At 38.7% G+C, this 20,679-nt stretch overlaps 1 protein-coding gene across 1 annotated transcript in view; it reads right to left on the bottom strand.

Moving 5' to 3' along the window:
* Window positions 1-16,579: 16,579 nt before the first annotated feature.
* Window positions 16,580-20,679, bottom strand: part of Sh3bgrl1 (SH3 domain binding glutamate rich protein like 1) — a 100,930-nt gene continuing 96,830 nt past the window's right edge. The window contains exon 4 of the mRNA NM_001173339.1: window positions 16,580-19,066. Coding sequence (NP_001166810.1) covers window positions 19,034-19,066 — 33 coding nt within the window. The 3' untranslated portion in view covers window positions 16,580-19,033. The remainder of the gene's footprint in view (window positions 19,067-20,679) is intronic.

Genomic DNA, 20,679 nt, shown 5'->3' with positions numbered 1-20,679 from the left:
AACCCCCAGTGAACTAGACTATGCGGGGGAGGGCGGCAATCGGGGAAGGGTTGGGAGGGGAACACCCATAAGGAAGGGGAGGGGGGAGGGGGATGTTTGCCCAGAAACCGGGAAAGGGAATAACACTCGAAATGTATATAAGAAATACTCAAGTTAATAAAAAAAAAAAGAAAGAAATGTTCAACATCCTTAATAATCAGGGAAATGCAAATCTTAAACAACCCTGAGATTCCACCTCACACCAGTCAGAGTGGCTAAGATAAAAAACACAGGTGACAACAGATGCTTGCAAGGATGTAGGGAAATAGGAACATGCCTCCAGAATGGATACAGAAAATGTGGTACATCTACACAATGGAATATTACTCAGCTATCAAAAACAATGCCTTTATGAAATTCATAGGCAAATGGTTGGAACTAGAAAATATCATCCTGAGTGAGGTAACCCAATCACAGAAAAACACACATGGTATGCACTCATTGATAAGTGACTATTAGCCCAAATGCTTGAATTACCCTAGATGCATACAACACAGGAACCTCAAGACGGATGATCAAAATGTGAATGCTTCACTCCTTCTTTAAAAGGAGAACAAGAATACCCTTGGCAGGGAATAGAGAGGCAAAGATTAAAACAGAGACAGAAGGAACACCCCTTTCAGAGCCTGCCCTACCTGTGGCCCATACATAAACAGCCACCCAATTAGACAAGCTGGATGAAGCAAAGAAATGCAGGCCGACAGGAGCCGGATGTAGATGTCTCCTGAGAGACACAGCCAGAATACAGCAAATACAGAGGCGAATGCCAGCAGCAAACCACGGAACTGAGAACGGGACCCCCATTGAAGGAATCAGAAAAAGAACTGGAAGAGCTTGGAGGGGCTTGAGACCCCCATATGCACAACAATGCCAAGCAACCAGAGCTTCCAGGGACTAAGCCACTACCCAAAGACTATACATGGACTGACCCTGGACTCTGACCTCATAGGTAGCAATGAATAGCTTAGTAAGATCACCAGTAGAAGGGGAAGCCCTTGGTCCTGCTAAGACTGAACCCCCAGCGAACGTGATTGTTGGGGGGAGGGAGGCAATGTGGGGGGGAGGATGGGGAGGGGAACACCCATAAAGAAGGGGAGGGGGAGGGGTTAGGGGGATGTTGGCCCGGAAACTGGGAAAGGGAATAACTTACAAAATGTAAATAAGAAATACTCAAGTTGTTAATTTTTAAAAAATGCCTCCATTGTTGGTGGGATTAAAAACTGGTACAACCACTCTGGAAATCAGTCTGACAGTTCCTCAGAAAATTGGACATAGTAATACCTAAGGACCCAGCTATACCACTCCTGGGTATATACTCAAAAGATGCTACAACATACAACAAAGACACGTGCTCCACTATGTTCATAGCAGCCTTATTTATAATAGCCAGAAGCTGGAAAGAGCCCAGATGCCCTTCAACAGAAGAATGGATACAGAAAATAAAGGCCATTTATAATAAGCCCACGTGCAGTTAAAATTGTACTGGATAGAAAAAGCTGGTATCTCACCTGGAACAAGGTAAAGATAGATGTCTGCTCTTATCACTTTCATTCTACATAATGCTAGATGTCTGGCAAGTATAATTTATTTAGTGAAAGAAATGACAGGCACCTACATTGTAAAATAGTTCAATTTGTCAGGTAAATAAATACACTTGTATGTACTAAACACCAAAAGAATTTCAGAAAAGAAACTACTGTGCTGCTTAGTTTTTGTCAGCTAAACACAAATCTAGAGGGAAATTCAGTTGAGAAACTGCCTCTATTAGACTGGCCAGTAGGAAGGCTGTGGGTCATTTTCTTGACCCAGATTTCTGTGCATTGCCATCCCTGGGGAGGTGACCCTTGGCTCTATATGAAAGGTAGCTGCACAAACCAGTGTTTCCTCTATGGCCACTGTTAAATTTCTGTCTCCAGCCCTATGTGTCCATTCCTTGATCATCAGCTCTACCTGTAAGTTAAAATATTCCTTTCCCTGAGGTACATTTGTTCAGTGTTTTATAACAAAAACAAAGAAGCAAACTGTAAGATGAGTTAAGTACAGAAAAATAACCTTGTCCACCTGCAGTATTCGTAAGTTTACCTGATAGACCCAACCCTAAAACATGCCTAGCCCTAGCTGTGCAGCCCATGTTCCAGTAGTTTCTGGTGAGTCTCACCAATGCCCAACCATCCATTCCTCCCTCAAAGCCCAGATTTAGCCTTAGTCACTTATCTATCCAGCAAGAAAATTCTCAGAAACTTACTCGCCTGTTCCATTCTCAGGTTTATCTCCAGTTGCAGTCTTTGTGCTGGCTTAGCTTGGTGAGTGTTTGAGATCCCAGTTCAACTATGCCATCCTCACATTCTTGGGCATAGCTCTAGTAGATCAGCTTATGTAGCATCTCAGACTGATCCAGTCACTGGTCCCATTCACATACTTTCTTGGTTTATTCTATTTCCAGCCTTCTGATCAAAAATTAACAGTGAGTGTCTGAAGGATAGGCCTACCAACTCTTCATATATGACCAAGGAAGTTTGAGGAATGACAAAATTAAACCCAAACTTTCATTTAACAGAGATAGGCCTGAAACTCACAACAGATGTACAACTAGTGAATGCCCAGGTCATATTATAAAAACACAAATACAAAAGACCAAGATAGTATGTCACCTTTCCTGAACCCACCAGGTCTGTACCTAAATGAAACTAAGAAATGTTTTCCAATGAGAATTCCTTAGATAAACCTAAGGGCACAGAATTTTTAAAAAAAAAAGCATAAATTCCCTTGAAAATTTCTAAGAAATCAAAGAAGACAAAAAAACAGCTCAGTGGACTTAAGGATGGTAACAATCAACTGATTTAAGGAGAGGAAAATATATGGATAATGAAATGATAGAGACAATTCAGTATTTAAAGACTGAATTGAAGAATAAGTTAGAAATACTTAAAAAGAAAAGCACTCTGAAGTTTAAATAAAGAAGGGATTGAAAAACTCAATAACTCACTTAAAATTTTCAGAGGAAAACCAGGCTAGATAAAGTAGAACATAGAATATCAAGATTTGAAGACAATGTAGAGAAATTGGCTTCCACAAGCAAAAACTAGGAAAAGTCTCTTTAATATAGCAAAGGAATATATTGGAATCACGTCACTTGCCTTTACATTTTACAGATTGTTTTAAGCCTTAGAAGAGATATCAAATCTTCAAACAGTGCTGAGACTGTGAAAAAGTATGGGGATATTTGAAGTTGGACTAAATGCACCATGCATTATGATAAAGCCATGAGCCTATAGGGGCCAGGGAGTAGAATGTAGAAGTTTGAAGTTTAAAAAAAAATCTGCATGTTCTTGGGTATTTGATCACTCCATCCCTAGTTGCTGATGTTGTTTGTTGAGGTGATGCCACCTTTTTAGAGGAAGTACATAACTAGCAGTGAGCTTTGAGAGTTCATAGTGTTATCTCTCTTGCAGGTTGCTCTCTCTGCTTTGTGATTGAAGATGTGATTTCTTAGTTTTCACTCCCAGCTACTACCTACCATGACATAGTCATCACACGAATTATAATCCTCTGGAACTGTAAGCCCAAATAAACTCGTTCTTTAAGTTGTTTTAGCCATGTTACTTTATCATAGCAACAGAAAAACAACCAAAACTGAGAGAGACTAATTGGAGCAAAAGAGGTGTAAGACACAGAGAAACAAATGTGGTCAAATCTGATGACCTGAGTCAAATTACCAGGATCCACATGGTAGAGAGAAGAAATTCCTTCAGGTTCTCCTATGATCTCCATATATGTAGGGTAGCATGACTACATGTTCTCTCTGACACACAAAATAATAGCAAATAATAACAAAAATAAAATGACAAATAGTAACAAAAATAAAGATGGCTCAATGTTTAAGTGTATATACTGCTCATGCTGTGGACAGTATTTCAGTTTCCAGCACCCACATCATGTGGTCCACAGTTCCGTGTAACTTCAGCTCCAAGGACATCAATGCTTATGATCTCCAGAGACACCCACACTCATATGAAAAAGCCTTTCCACCACTCACACTTAAAAATTCAATCTTAAAAAACTAAAAAGTTAAAAGTTAACATATTTAGAATGAAGTTAGGGACTATGCTGGTTTAGTGAAGGGGTGGTTGTGGGTCCTCTTCAAGGAACAATGATTTCCCTAACTCTAGGACAGTCTGGGTTTCCAGTACTAAGAAAGATTTTCCTTTTGTTAAACAGGCTGTAAATACAATTAGAAACTTGATGTTTATATGTATATATGAAATAAAAAGGGAAAAAAGACCATGAATTTGAAGACGAGAAAGGAATGATATATGGACAAGCTTCAAGAGAGTCAAGGAAGAGGGAAATAATGTTATTATATCATAATTTCGAAAAGGAAGAAATATTTTTCAAAAATGCCATGGTCAAATAAGGCTAGCATAACTGGAACTGAGACAACAGAACCGGAGACTGGGAAGGAGGAAAGAATAGAGATATGTTGACTAATTGGTAGAACATATAGTTTGGCAGGAGTGATATGTCATGGTACACTACTACACAATGCATATTGCAATTAAAATGTTTCAAGCATTTCCATAAAGAAATAATTTAGTGGGATGGAGAGATAGCTCAGAAGTTAAGAGCACTGATGGCTCTTTAAGAGGTCCTGAGTTCAACTCCCAGAAACCACATGGTGGCTCTCAACCATATATAACAGGATCTGATACCCTCTTCTGATGTGTCTGAAGACAGATACAGTGTGTTCATATACATAAAACAAATAAATAAATCTTTAAAAAGGAAATAATTTAGTGCATATATCTTTATGTTTAAACATATATACATGCATACATTCATGTTCTGTAATTCACAAGCACATACACACATAATTTCAAAACAAACCCTTAAACTTATTTAGCACCATTTGCTCACAGTGTCACTTCCAGCTCCCCTGCTGCTACCTCCCTGAGTCATTGCCTGTGCAGCACTGGCTGCCCAGCTCTGTTGTCCTAGCCTCCTGGGATAATATTTGGAGTTCCTCTTATAACATGTCAGATATTGACAACAAACAATAGTCTGAACTTGATCAAGATTTGAAGTAGAACAAACAAAAAATCAAAGCTCGCCAGCTAACTGTTCAGATGATACAAAAATCCACAAATTCTTGCAGCCCTCCAGGAAAGACTTGATGGACTTCTAGACATACCAACAGGAAAACATTGAAAAAAAAAGGTCAAAAGATGAGTGGATAATGCTCTCAAAAATGTTCAAGTTATATTGTCTGTCCTGACTTTTGTGAATTGTGACAGGAGTCATAGTTTGCCTCTGAGAAGCTCCACCCAGCAGCTTACCACAGCCAAACAATGAATGCAGCCTGGGGATTCTTAAAGAATAGGAAGAATTGTGCGTCCTGAAGGGAATAGGAACTCCACAGGAAGACCAGAGACAACAAACCTTGACCCTTGGGGCTCTCAGAGTCTGAAACACCAACCAAAGAACATACATAGGCTGTACCTAGGCCTCTCAGCACATGTGTTGCAGATGTGCAGCTTGATCTTCATGTGGGACCTGAACAACTGGAACAGGGTTTGTCCCAAAAGCTGTTGCCTGTACATAGGATAAGTTCTTCTAGCTTGGGTGCATTCTCTAGCCTCAGTGGGAGAGAAAGCACCTAGGCCATCAGAGACTTGAAGTGACAGGGTTGGAGTATACCCTGGGGGTACACTACCCATTCAGAGGGGAAGGGGAGTGAGGGATGTGGGAAGGATTGTGGGAGGGCTAACTGGGAGGGAGCAGTGAGTAAGCAGGTTTAAATTAAATACGTAAAACATAAATTAACTAATTTAAATAATCTTCAAGCTAAATATGCATAGATAGAAGCCAAATTCTGAGGCATTTCATGTTCTTGAGAAAGTATGCTGTTCTCTATCAGCCCTTATTTGATATGCAATTTGAGATCATTAATGGAGTTTATGAACCTATAGAAGAATGTGAATGGAAACCAGATGAGATGAGGAAGATGAAGTTTCAGAGGAGCTGAAAGAAAAGGCAAAGATTAAAGATGAGAAAAAGGATGAGGAAAAGAAGACCCTAAAGGAATTTCTGAATTTTTGTTGACAATTTTTAAGAATGATGATTTGCTTAGTAATATGGTTCAGGAACATGATAATGAGCCTATAAAGAGGCACTTGAAAGATACTAAAGTCAAGGTTTGAGATGCTGGCCAGCTTATGGGATTTACCTTACAATTTCACTTTGAGCCTTCCAGTCTCCAGCTGAGCCCAGAGCTAGGGCTGTTCCTCAGCCCTTGAACCCAAACCCTGCCTGCAGAGAGCTGGTCAGCCAGAAGCACTCTTACTCCTAAGCCCACAGGTGGAACCCCACTTCTTTTCGCTCCACTGACTATCCAAAGAGAGACCTGCTGGGAGCACACAGGGCACAGGAGCCACAGGGTAGCCTAGGAAAAGACCCTTCCAGTATCCATCTGCTCCCAGAGCTAAGGCTGTCCCACTGTCTTTCCAACATAAAACCTGCCTGCTGAGAGCTGGTCTGCCAGGAGTACTCTCACTCCTAAGATCAAAGGCTCACAGGCCCACAGGAGAAACAAGCTTCAGTCAGAAACATCAAGGCCAGCTAATATCAGAGATAACCTGAAGGCTAGAGGCAAGCACAAGTACCCAAGCAACAGAAACAAAAAACATTTGGCATCATATGAATCCAGTTCTCCCAAAACAGCAAATAGTGGAAATCCCAACACACTGGAAAAGCAAGTTATGGATTTGAAATCACATTTCATGATGATGATAAAGGAATTCAAGAAGGTCATGAATAACTCCCTTAAAAAATACAGGACAACACAAGTAAATAAGTAGAAGCCCTTAAAGAGGAAACACAAAAATCCCTTAAAGAACTAAAGGAAAACACAAACAAATAGGTAAAAGAATTGAATAAAACCATCCAGGATCTAAAAATGGAAATAGAAACAATAAATAAATGACAAAAAGGGATAACCCTAGAGATAGAAAACCTAGGAAAGAGATCAGGAATCATAGACACAAGCATCACCAACAAAATACAAGAGATTGAAGAGAGAATCGTAGGGGCAGAAGATACCATAGAAAACATTGACACAATAGTCAAATACAATGCAAAAACCTCCTAACACAAAACATCCAGGAAATCGAGGACACAATGAGACCAAACCTAAGGATAATAGATATAGAAGGAAACAAAAGTTCCCAATTTAAAGAGCCAGTAAATAACTTCAACAAAATTATAGAAGAAAACTTTCCTAAAAAAAGAGATGTCCATAAACATACAAGAAGCCTACAGAACTCCAAATAGATTGGACCAGAAAATAAATTCCTCCAGTCATATAATAGTCAAACCACAAAACACACAAACCAAAGAAAGAATATTAAAAGCAGTAAGGGAAAAAGGTCAAGTAACATATAAAGGCAGACCTATAAGAATTATACCAGACTTCTCACCAGAGACTATGAAAGACAGAAGATCCTGGGCAGACGTCATACAGACCCTAAGAGAAATCAAATCACAGCCCAGGTCACTATACCCAGCAAAACCCTCAACTAACATAGATGGAAAAACCAAGATATTCTGTAACAAAACCAAATTTACACAATATCTTCCTACAAATACAGACCTACAAAGGATAATGGATGCAAAATTCCAACACAAGGAGGGAAACTACACACTAGAAAAAACAAGTAATTTTCTTTCAAATAACCTAAAAGAAGATAGCCACACATAATTCCACCTCTAACAACAAAAATAATAAGGAACAACAATCATTGGTCACTAATATCTCTCAACATCAATTTCCCAATAAAAAGACATAGACTAACAGATTGGAGATGGAAAGAGGACCCAGCATTTTGATGCATACAGGAAACACACCTCAATGACAAAGACAGCCACTACCTCAAAGTAAAAGGCTGGAAAACAATTTTCCAAGGACATTATTCCATGAAACTAGTTGGAGTTGCCATTCTAATATCGAATAAAATCAACTTCCAACGAAAAGTTATCAAAATGAATACAGAACAACACTTCATATTCATTAAAGGAAAAAATCCACCAAGATGAACACTCAATTCTGAATAGTTATGCTCCAACTGCAAGAGCACCTACATTCATAAGAGAAACCTTAGTAAAGTTCAAAGCCCACATTGTACCTCACACAATAATAGTGGGAGACTTCAATACCTCACTTTCATCAATGGATAGATCATGGAAAAAGAAACTAAATGGAGACATAGCAAAACTAACAGAAGTTATGAACCAAATGGATTTAACAGATATCAATAGAACATTTCACCCAAAAACAAAAAAATATATATAACTTCTTCTCAGCATCTTATGTTACCTTCTCCAAAACTGACCATATAGTCGGTTACAAAATAGGCTTCAACAGGTACAAGAAGACTGAAATAATCCCATGCATTCTATCAGATTACCACAGACTAAGGCTGGTCTTTAATGACAACAAAAACGACAGAAAGCCCACATAAACATGGAAGCTGAATAATGTTCTACTCCATAATAACTTGGTCAAAGAAGAAATAAAGTAAGTAAAGACTTTTTTGAATATAATGTCAATGAAGGCACAACAATCCAAACTTATAGGACACAATGAAAACAGTACTAAGAAGAAAACTCACAGCTCTGAGAGCCTGTAAAAAGAAACAGGAGAGAGCATACATCAGCAACTTGACAGCACACCTAAAAGCTTTAGAACAAAAAGAAGCAAATACACCCAAGATGAGTAGAAGGCAGGAAATTGATTATGAAGACTCAGGACTGAAATCAACCAAATAGAAACAAAAAGGACTATTTAAAAAAAATCAACAAAACCAGGAGCTGGTTCTTTGAGAAAATCAACAAGATAGATAAACCCTTAGCCAGACTAACTAGAAGGCACAGAACGTGTATCCAAATTAACAAGATCATAAATGAAAAAGGAGACATAACAACAGACTCTGAGGAAATTCAAAAAATCATCAGATACTACTACAACACCTATACTCAACAAAACTGGCCAATCTGGATGAAATGGACAATTTTCTAGAAAATACCAGGTACCAAAGTTAAATAAGGATCAGAAAAATCATCTAAACAACCCCATAACTTCTAAAGAAATAGAAGCAGTTATTAAAAGTCTCCCAACCAAAAAATCCCCAGGACCAGATGGGTTTGGTGCACACAACTCTATCAAGCCTTCACAGAAGAAGCTAATACCAATACTGTCCAAACTATTCCACAAAACACAAACAGAAGGAGCTCTACCCAATTCCTTCTATGAAGCCACAATTATGTTTATACCAAAACCACACAGAGATTCAACAAGAAAGAAAACTTCAGACCAATTTCCCTTATGAATAATGATGCAAAATTACTCAATAAAATTCTCAAAAACGATCCCGGCCCGCAGCAGCTCTCTGCTTCCAGACCCCCTGAGAGAGAGGCCCAACCGCCTGGTCAGGTGGGCACTCCTGAGGCTGCAGAGCGGAAGAGACCACCAACACTGCTCACCCCTGCCCACATCCCTGGCCCAAGAGGAAACTGTATAAGGCCTCTGGGCTCCCGTGGGGGAGGGCCCAGGAGCGGCAGGACCCCTGCCAGAGACACCGCCGGACCCTGAAGGAAACAGACCGGATAAACAGTTCTCTGCACCCAAATCCCGTGGGAGGGAGAGCTAAACCTTCAGAGAGGCAGACAAGCCTGGGAAACCAGAAGAGACTGCTCTCTGCACACACATCTCGGATGCCAGAGGAAAACACCAAAGGCCATCTGGAACCCTGGTGCACTAAAGCTCCCGGAAGAGGCGGCACAGGTATTCCTGGTTGCTGCCGCCACTGAGAGCCCGTGGGCAGCACCCCACGAGCGAACTTGAGCCTCGGGACCACAGGTAAGGCCAACTTTTCTGCTGCAAGAAAGCTGCCTGGTGAACTCAAGACACAGGCCCACAGGAAAGCTGAAGACCTGTAGAGAGGAAAAACTACACGCCCGAAAGCAGAACACTCTGTTCCCATAACTGGCTGAAGGAAAACAGGAAAACAGGTCTACAGCACTCCTGACACACAGGCTTATAGGACAGTCTAGCCACTGTCAGAAATAGCAGAACAAAGTAACACTAGAGATAATCTGATGGCAAGAGGCAAGCGCAGGAACCCAAGCAACAGAAACCAAGACTACTTGGCATCATCGGAGCCCAATTCTCCCACCAAAACAAACATGGAATATCCAAACACACCAGAAAAGCAAGATCTAGTTTCAAAATCATATTTGATCACGATGCTGGAGGACTTCAAGAAAGACGTGAAGAACTCCCTTAGGGAAACACAGGAAAACATTAATAAACAAGTAGAAGCCTACAGAGAGGAATCGCAAAAATCCCTGAAAGAATTCCAGGAAAACACAATCAAACAGTTGAAGGAATTAAAAATGGAAATAGAAGCAATCAAGAAAGAACACATGGAAACAACCCTGGATATAGAAAACCAAAAGAAGAGACAAGGAGCTGTAGATACAAGCTTCACCAACAGAATACAAGAGATGGAAGAGAGAATATCAGGAGCAGAAGATTCCATAGAAATCATTGACTCAACTGTCAAAGATAATGTAAAGCAGAAAAAGCTACTGGTCCAAAACATACAGGAAATCCAGGACTCAATGAGAAGATCAAACCTAAGGATAATAGGTATAGAAGAGAGTGAAGACTCCCAGCTCAAAGGACCAGTAAATATCTTCAACAAAATTATAGAAGAAAACTTCCCTAATGTAAAAAAAGAGATACCCATAGGCATGCAAGAAGCCTACAGAACTCCAAATAGATTGGACCAGAAAAGAAACATCTCCCGTCACATAATAGTCAAAACAACAAACGCACAAAATAAAGAAAGAATATTAAAAGCAGTAAGGGAAAAAGGTCAAGTAACATATAAAGGCAGACCTATCAGAATCACACCAGACTTCTCGCCAAAAACTATGAAGGCCAGAAGATCCTGGACTGATGTCATACAGACCCTAAGAGAACACAAATGCCAGCACAGGTTACTGTATCCTGCAAAACTCTCAATTAACATAGATGGAGAAACCAAGATATTCCATGACAAAACCAAATTTACACAATATCTTTCTACAAATCCAGCACTACAAAGGATAATAAATGGTAAAGCCCAACATAAGGAGGAAAGCTATAACCTAGAAGAAGCAAGAAACTAATCGTCTTGGCAACAAAACAAAGAGAATGAAAGCACACAAACATAACCTCACATCCAAATATGAATATAACGGGAAGCAATAATCACTATTCCTTAATATCTCTCAACATCAATGGCCTCAACTCCCCAAAAAAAGACATAGATTAACAAACTGGATACGCAATGAGGACCCTGCATTCTGCTGCCTACACGAAACACACCTCAGAGACAAAGACAGACACTACCTCAGAGTGAAAGGCTGGAAAACAATTTTCCAAGCAAATGGTCAGAAGAAGCAAACTGGAGTAGCAAGTCTAATATCAAATAAAATCAATTTTCAATTAAAAGTCATCAAAAAAGATAAAGAAGGACACTTCATATTCATCAAAGGAAAAATCCACCAAGATGAACTCTCAATCCTAAATATCTATGCCCCAAATACAAGGGCACCTACATACATAAAAGAAACCTTACTAAAGCTCAAAACACACATTGCACCTCACACAATAATAGTGGGAGATTTCAACACCCCACTCTCATCAATGGACAGATCATGGAAACAGAAATTGAACAGAGATGTCGACAGACTAAGAGAAGTCATGAGCCAAATGGACTTAACGGATATTTATAGAACATTCTATCCTAAAGCAAAAGGATATACCTTCTTCTCAGCTCCTCATGGTACTTTCTCCAAAATTGACCATATAATTGGTCAAAAAACGGGCCTCAACAGGTACAGAAAGATAGAAATAATCCCATGCGTGCTATCGGACCACCACGGCCTAAAACTGGTCTTCAATAACAATAAGGGAAGAATGCCCACATATACGTGGAAATTGAACAATGCTCTACTCAATGATAAACTGGTCAAGGAAGAAATAAAGAAAGAAATTAAAAACTTTTTAGAATTTAATGAAAATGAAGGTACAACATACCCAAACTTATGGGACACAATGAAAGCTGTGCTAAGAGGAAAACTCATAGCGCTGAGTGCCTGCAGAAAGAAACAGGAAAGAGCATATGTCAGCAGCTTGACAGCACACCTAAAAGCTCTAGAACAAAAAGAAGCAAATACACCTAGGAGGAGTAGAAGGCAGGAAATAATCAAACTCAGAGCTGAAATCAACCAAGTAGAAACAAAAAGGACCATAGAAAGAATCAACAGAACCAAAAGTTGGTTCTTTGAGAAAATCAACAAGATAGATAAACCCTTAGCCAGACTAACGAGAGGACACAGAGAGTGCGTCCAAATTAACAAAATCAGAAATGAAAAGGGAGACATAACAACAGATTCAGAGGAAATTCAAAAAATCATCAGATCTTACAATAAAAACCTATATTCAACAAAACTTGAAAATCTTCAGGAAATGGATAATTTCCTAGACAGATACCAGGTACCGAAGTTAAATCAGGAACAGATAAACCAGTTAAACAACCCCATAACTCCTAAGGAAATAGAAGCAGTCATTAAAGGTCTCCCAACCAAAAAGAGCCCAGGTCCAGACGGGTTTAGTGCAGAATTCTATCAAACCTTCATAGAAGACCTCATACCAATATTATCCAAACTATTCCACAAAATTGAAACAGATGGAGCACTACCGAATTCCTTCTACGAAGCCACAATTACTCTTATACCTAAACCACACAAAGACACAACAAAGAAAGAGAACTTCAGACCAATTTCCCTTATGAATATCGACGCAAAAATACTCAATACAATTCTGGCAAACCGAATCCAAGAGCACATCAAAACAATCATCCAACATGATCAAGTAGGCTTCATCCCAGGCATGCAGGGATGGTTTAATATACGGAAAACAATCAATGTGATCCATTATATAAACAAACTGAAAGAACAAAACCACATGATCATTTCATTAGATACTGAGAAAGCATTTGACAAAATTCAACACCCCTTCATGATAAAAGTCCTGGAAAGAATAGGAATTCATGGCCCATACCTAAACATAGTAAAAGCCATATACAGCAAACCAGTTGCTAACATTAAACTAAATGGAGAGAAACTTGAAGCAATCCCACTAAAATCAGGGACTAGACAAGGCTGCCCACTCTCTCCCTACTTATTCAATATAGTTCTTGAAGTTCTAGCCAGAGCAATCAGACAACAAAAGGAGGTCAAGGGGATACAGATCGGAAAAGAGGAAGTCAAAATATCACTATTTGCAGATGATATGATAGTTTATTTAAGTGATCCCAAAAGTTCCACCAGAGAACTACTAAAGCTGATAAACAACTTCAGCAAAGTGGCTGGGTATAAAATTAACTCAAATAAATCAGTAGCCTTCCTCTACACAAAAGAGAAACAAGCCGAGAAAGAAATTGGGGAAACGACACCCTTCATAATAGACCCAAATAATATAAAGTACCTCCGTGAGACTTTAACCAAGCAAGTAAGAGATCTGTACAATAAGTACTTCAAGACACTGAAGAAAGAAATTGAAGAAGACCTCAGAAGATGGAAAGATCTCCCATGCTCATGGATTGGCAGGATTAATATAGTAAAAATGGCCATTTTACCAAAAGCGATCTACAGATTCAATGCAATCCCCATCAAAATACCAATCCAATTCTTCAAAGAGTTAGACAGAACAATTTGCAAATTCATCTGGAATAACAAAAAACCCAGGATAGCTAAAACTATCCTCAACAATAAAAGGACTTCAGGGGGAATCACTATCCCTGAACTCAAGCAGTATTACAGAGCAATAGTGATAAAAACTACATGGTATTGGTACAGAGACAGACAGATAGACCAATGGAATAGAATTGAAGACCCAGAAATGAACCCACACACATATGGTCACTTGATTTTTGACAAAGGAGCCAAAACCATCAAATGGAAAAAAGATAGCATTTTCAGCAAATGGTGCTGGTTCAACTGGAGGTCAACATGTAGAAGAATGCAGATCGATCCATGCTTATCACCCAGTACAAAGCTTAAGTCCAAGTGGATCAAGGACCTCCACATCAAAGCAGACACACTCAAACTAACAGAAGAAAATCTAGGGAAGCATCTGGAACACATGGGCACTGGAAAAATTTCCTGAATAAAACACCAATGGCTTATGCTCTAAGATCAAGAATCGACAAATGGGATCTCATAAAACTGCAAAGCTTCTGTAAGGCAAAGGACACTGTGGTTAGGACAAAACGGCAACCAACAGATTGGGAAAAGAACTTTACCAATCCTACAACAGATAGAGGCCTTATATCCAAAATATACAAAGAACTCAAGAAGTTAGACCGCAGGGAGACAAATAACCCTATTAAAAAATGGGGTTCAGAGCTAAACAAAGAATTCACAGCTGAGGAATGCCGAATGGTTGAGAAACACCTAAAGAAATGTTCAACATCTTTAGTCATAAGGGAAATGCAAATCAAAACAACCTTGAGATTTCACCTCACACCAGTGAGAATGGCTAAGATCAAAAACTCAGGTGACAGTAGATGCTGGCAAGGATGCGGAGAAAGAGGAACACTCCTCCATTGTTGGTGGGATTGCAGACTGGTAAAACCATTCTGGAAATCAGTCTGGAGATTCCTTAGAAAATTGGACATTTAACTGCCTTAGGATCCAGCTATACCTCTCTTGGGCATATACCCAAAATATGCCCCAACATATAAAAAAGACACGTGCTCCACTATGTTCATCGCAGCCTTATTTATAATAGCCAGAAGCTGGAAAGAACCCAGATGCCCTTCAACAGAGGAATGGATACAGAAAATGTGGTACATCTACACAATGGAAAATTACTCAGCTATCAAAAACAACGACTTTATGAAATTCGTAGGCAAATGGTTGGAACTGGAAAATATCATCCTGAGTGAGCTAACCCAATCACAGAAAGACATACATGGTATAGACTCATTGATAAGTGGCTATTAGCCCAAATGCTTGAATTACCCTAGATGCCTAGAACAAATGAAACTCAAGACGGATGATCAAAATGTGAATGCTTCACTCCTTCTTTAAAAGGGGAACAAGAATACCCTTGGCAGGGAAGAGAGAGGCAAAGATTAAAACAGAGACTGAAGGAACACCCATTCAGAGCCTGCCCCACATGTGGCCCATACATCTACAGCCACCCAATTAGACAAGATGGATGAAGCAAAGAAGTGCAGGCCGACAGGAGCCGGATGTAGATCTCTCCTGAGAGACACAGCCAGAATACTGCAAATACAGAGGCGAATGCCAGCAGCAAACCACTGAACTGAGAATAGGACCCCTGTTGAAGGAATCAAAAAAAGAACTGGAAGAGCTTGAAGGGGCTCGAGACCCCATATGTACAACAATGCCAAGCAATGAGAGCTTCCAGGGACTAAGCCAATACCTAAAGACTATACATGGACTGACCCTGGACTCCAACCTCATAGATAGCAATGAATATCCTAGTAAGATCACCAGTGGAAGGGGAAGCCCTGGGTCCTGCTAAGACTGAACCCCCAGTGAACTGGACTGTTGGGGGGAGGGCGGCAATGGGGGGAGGGTTGGGAGGGGAACACCCATAAGGAAGGGGAGGAGGGAGGGGGATGTTTGCCCGGAAACCGGGAAAGGGAATAACACTCGAAATGTATATAAGAAATACTCAAGTTAATAAAAAAAAGAAAAAAAAATATATCAGTATTCATAGTAGCATTATGCATGATAAACAAAGTTAGATATGTATAAAATATACGCCAAATGATTAATAAAGCAAAATGTGATTCTACCCACATAATAAAATATTATCTCACAACATGAAAGAATAGATGCTCTGTTTATCAATGACTTACAAGATATGGCATAGATTAAATTCAAAAAGCATGGTAACTGAAGGAACCATTAACCAAAAATCAAATTCTTTATGAGTCTATTCATGTGACACTTGCAGAACTGTTAACTCCATAAAGATTAAAAGTAAATTACTGGTTGTGTGTAGCTAATGGAGTAAGAACTAACATGTAAGGAAGTTTGTTCAACGCTGACTGGTTTCACACTGTGCTGATGATTGCACAAAATCCATGGAATCTTGCATTTTAAATAGGTAAATTTTAAGGTACATGAAATACCTCAATGGATATGTTTAAAATTAGAGCAAAATAATAATTACAATAACAGTTGTGAGCCACTACGTGTGTGCTAGAAGCAGAACCTGGTTATTCTGGAAGAACCTTTAGTGCTCTTAAACACTGAGTTATCTCCCCAACCCCAAGAATGGTTACTCTTTCTAAAGTAATTTAAAAATTAGTTACAAAGGGATGACTAGTAATATTTAGAAACAGGGATTGTGGAAGAGGGACAGAAGACCAGAAAATTAAAAGTAATCAAACACGTATCATTTAATTGGTTTTATTGAAATTCATTAGATGAAAAGAAGTATTGGTGTTCCATAGAAAAGAATTAAAGTTGTACTTTGCATATTTTAAACATCAACAACTGCTTAACAAAATCCATGTGAGTTCTACTTTTTTGTTGTTTTTACTTAAGAAGCAAAGTCTGATTTCACCAAAACTCTCTATTCAGTCTTTCCCCATCAAAACAATCTTTGTTTCAAAATTCTCTATTCATCTATGCTTAGGTTCCCAAAAAAGTGTCCACATTTAGCAATATAATTAACAATTTATAGTGTGTTTGAAAATGGAACTCTTTCTGAAGATCAAAATCTCTAAAAGGCAAATCAGTTCTAAAATGTGAAACTCACAAATGAACAGGTCTGATTTAGAAACACAAATATGCCAAAGATACTATGAAAAGCAGGAAGAATTTTACTTCAAGCACATACTGTGGCAGTTAAAAAAAACTCAACATAATTCTCAGACTTTTATTTCCTTTTCTTTCAGCTATCAGGAATGTTTCTCAATCAACAAAATGAGAGGCTTCAATGGGAGACGATTCAACTCAAACGTATACTTTAAATCTACAAACTTCAGGGTTTTATCCTGACAACATAAACATTCTCCAATGCATCTATTTTTGAATAATGCCTATCCTGACACTATGATTTAACACAAAACCAAAGTTATATTGTCCACATAGAACATTGCAAGGATCACCTGTTTCATTTAGAAATGCTGAGGAAAAGCATTGGCTAAAAGTATTGTGTTCACACCAAAATTCATTTAAAGTACTGTCTTCCATAGAGATCTCCACAAGTAACTGTTTTCTTTTTGTAAAAAGAAAAAGAAAAAATGCAGTACTTCTGACTCCAATTCATAGTTCAAAGTTTAGGTCAGTAAAAATTGCCTTCAAATTGTTTTTTTATTGTTGTTTTGTTTTGTTTCGTTCAGTATGGTTTTTCTCCTTTCTAAACACCTATAAACAATTATTCGTCAAAATTACTGTTTAACATTTAAAGTTGAGTAACACAATTTTTTTTTCTTTTCTATTTTTCGGAGCTGGGGACCGAACCCAGGGCCTTGTGCTTGCTAGGCAAGCGCTCTACCACTGAGCTAAATCCCCAACCCCGTAACACAAAATTTTTAAGAACATTTATTTTGAAAGCATTAAGAATTATGTTTGAGTTTCAGTAAACAAAGATATGGCTTCAGTGTATGTTGAATGTTTTTGCCAAGTACAGTTTAGTAAATAGCAGATATAGTGATAAAGAAAATTTGAAGTAAAAAGTGTTTTGTTTTTAAAGTATGAGACAAAGGTACAATATCAACATCTTCTGGTTGAATGCTTTGGGTCAGGCTTATCTTCAAACTGTTTCAAACATTGTTCCTTTTCTTTGATACATGTACTTTCTCAAAAGATCAAGGTCTGCTTAGGGATTCTTTCTACTTGAACCAATGTGTTGACACAGTCTGTCTAAACTGAAACTAACGGCTTACCTATTAGGAATGGTTTTGTTCATGGTCAGCAACAGTGGTAAAGCAGGAGATGAGAGCTCCTACTACAACTTTCAGCAAACACCAACAGAAAATATATCTTGAACAATCAGGGGCAATATAATGGTTAATTAAAAGTCTGTGTCTTTCGCATTGAAGGGCCAATTTAAAATGAACTGCAATCTTTTCTCCATGCCTTATATATCCACATTTTACTGAGGCAAGCAACTTAGAAACATGATTATAACTGCATGTATAAGCAAGAAAATTTGTCAGTTGAATGCAGTCAATTCTTGTCTTGCAGGAAGTCAACTATTTTGATCACTGACAGTGCAATGAAAGGTTACATTTTGAAGCCTAGAAAACTTGTGGTTCAGGGCATACACGTTTCTCCTATAAAAGGAGAATGTCACAGTCACCATAGGAAATTACAATGGCTAACACATCATGAACATAACCTGTAAATACATTTCAACAACAGTAACATTACATCAAAATATTCATGTTCACTAAAGATAATGAGGCATTTTTGGAGTCTTAAGTCTCTCTCTCTCTCTCTCTCTCTCTCTCTCTCTCTCCCTCCCTCCTTCTCTCTCCCTCTCTCTCCCTACCCCCACCTCTCTCTCTCCTCTTTAATTCCTCAAAATTTAAATGAAGATATCCTTAAGCTACACAGTAATATAAAAGAAGGAGCACATAGGTTTTTTGGGAAATCCTTACAGAACATGAAATGCCTTTGCAGATAACAATGCTACTCTATTTTACCTACTTAAAGTTTTAACTTCATCTCTCACTTCTTACCACCATGTTCACATTTTCATTATGCTTGTTTGCATGCAAGAACATCAACTAATCTATTATGTCAACATGTAAGCCTATTTCTTTTGAAGCAGGTATTTCTTTAAAAGCAATGGAGATTTCATTATTTCTCAAGATGCTGAAGGAAGAACATGGAACACTCATGCTTGCTGCTTTGCCTGGGCTTCTGCTTCCTGGAATAAAACAAACAAACAAAACTTACATTTAAAAATCAGAAGGCAGATATTCTTGTGGATTTGGTTAAAATAGTGCATTTTGGTTAAAAGTCTCAAGTGACTAAGATTATTCAAAAATATAGTAATTACTTCCATAATTTTAAAAAGGCTTAAAAATAATTGGCAGAGGCTTTCATTTTGCCAGAAAGTGTTATATAGGCTGCTGGGAGAGAGAGGATCAGCATCCCATTTTTACTCGGCTGTGGATTCGGTATACCACACAACCAACTCACAGGCAAGATGGGCCCCTGGGAAAGTGATGGTGTGACTTTTATAGGGGTTAGCAACTGTTTTCTGATTGGACTTGAAGCCTGCTCCACAAGAGGAAATTCATATCAGGTTCTATATGCCTGGTAAAAAGCCCATGGGCAGGAAGGGCACAGGTACTTGAAGGAATCCACTATTATTTTCTTAAATGGTCATGCTGCATTCATCACACTGCCTTCTAAATGACTGTATTTATGACAAATAGTGCTGCCCAAAATCTTTGTCAGAGACATTACTTTTTGCTGTGAACAGCAGTTGATCCCTAATCAAAATACTAGGAAAAGTGAAAGTTGAATGCTCAGTCATGAATGGGACATCTATACCACCCTCTCCAAGTCTGAAAAATCACCTTGGAAAAGGGATTGGACAAAAGGAGCCAGAGGATGGGAATTTTACTGGATGCTGTCTTTGGGCACAGCATAACCTTTACACTCCATTCATGAACTCACAGTTAGGTTACCTACAGAAGATGGGACCCTGAGGAAATTTTACTGTGGTAATAAAGGAGGGGCTTCTGAGGCCCCGCCTATTCTCAAGACGCTATTGGCAGTTAACAGGTAAAGGCTGCAGTTAACAGTTAGTGATTACAATTAATAGTTGCTAGGGGATAGAGGGTAAATTCTCTTCAATGGGTTTTGGCTCTGTTAAATGGCTCCCTATCATATCAGCAACCCTTTTTAAATTCAGCAGGTCCTTCACAAAGGCATGGAACTAAACATGGGACTATATGGAAAGAAGAGGTTCAGGGAGAGGGAAACAAGGTAATGGGGTAAATATGATCAGAATCCATGACATACATGTATAAAATTATCAAAATAAGTATAAAATGCTTGTAAAAAACTTGGCAGAAAACCAAGCCAAACCAAAACTATAAAAGAGCAATTAGCATATGCAGCTGGGGAAGAAGCACTTACATAATAATGTGCATAAGCTTGTGTTAAGTATTTCTTCACAAAAGTGCATGTCTATTTCCAGTGACCAGTACTCTCACCAAAGTCTCACTCCATTTTTCCTAATGAAAGAAATTACTAACATAGGCATCTAAAACAAAAGGGAAATCTATGTTCTTGGAAACTAGCTGTAAGAATGCATAGTTGGGGAAAAGGACAGAGGCAGGTGGATGTGTCTGAATTTGAGGCCAAGCTGGTTTACAGAGCAAGTTCATATTTAATTTTAGAAATAAAATATAATGTAGGACCAGTGAGATGTTCAGAAGGCAAAGGTGCCTGCTGTCCAGGATGCAAGCCTGATGACCCAAGTTCAAATCTTGGAACTCTTGACTACACACGTGCATTGTGGCACTA

This window comes from Rattus norvegicus, chromosome X (genome assembly GCF_036323735.1).
Source record: "Rattus norvegicus strain BN/NHsdMcwi chromosome X, GRCr8, whole genome shotgun sequence".
Taxonomy (NCBI): Eukaryota; Metazoa; Chordata; class Mammalia; order Rodentia; family Muridae; genus Rattus; species Rattus norvegicus.
The sequence above is the reverse complement of the archived record's forward strand: the minus strand, read 5'-3'. Positions and strand labels throughout refer to the sequence as shown.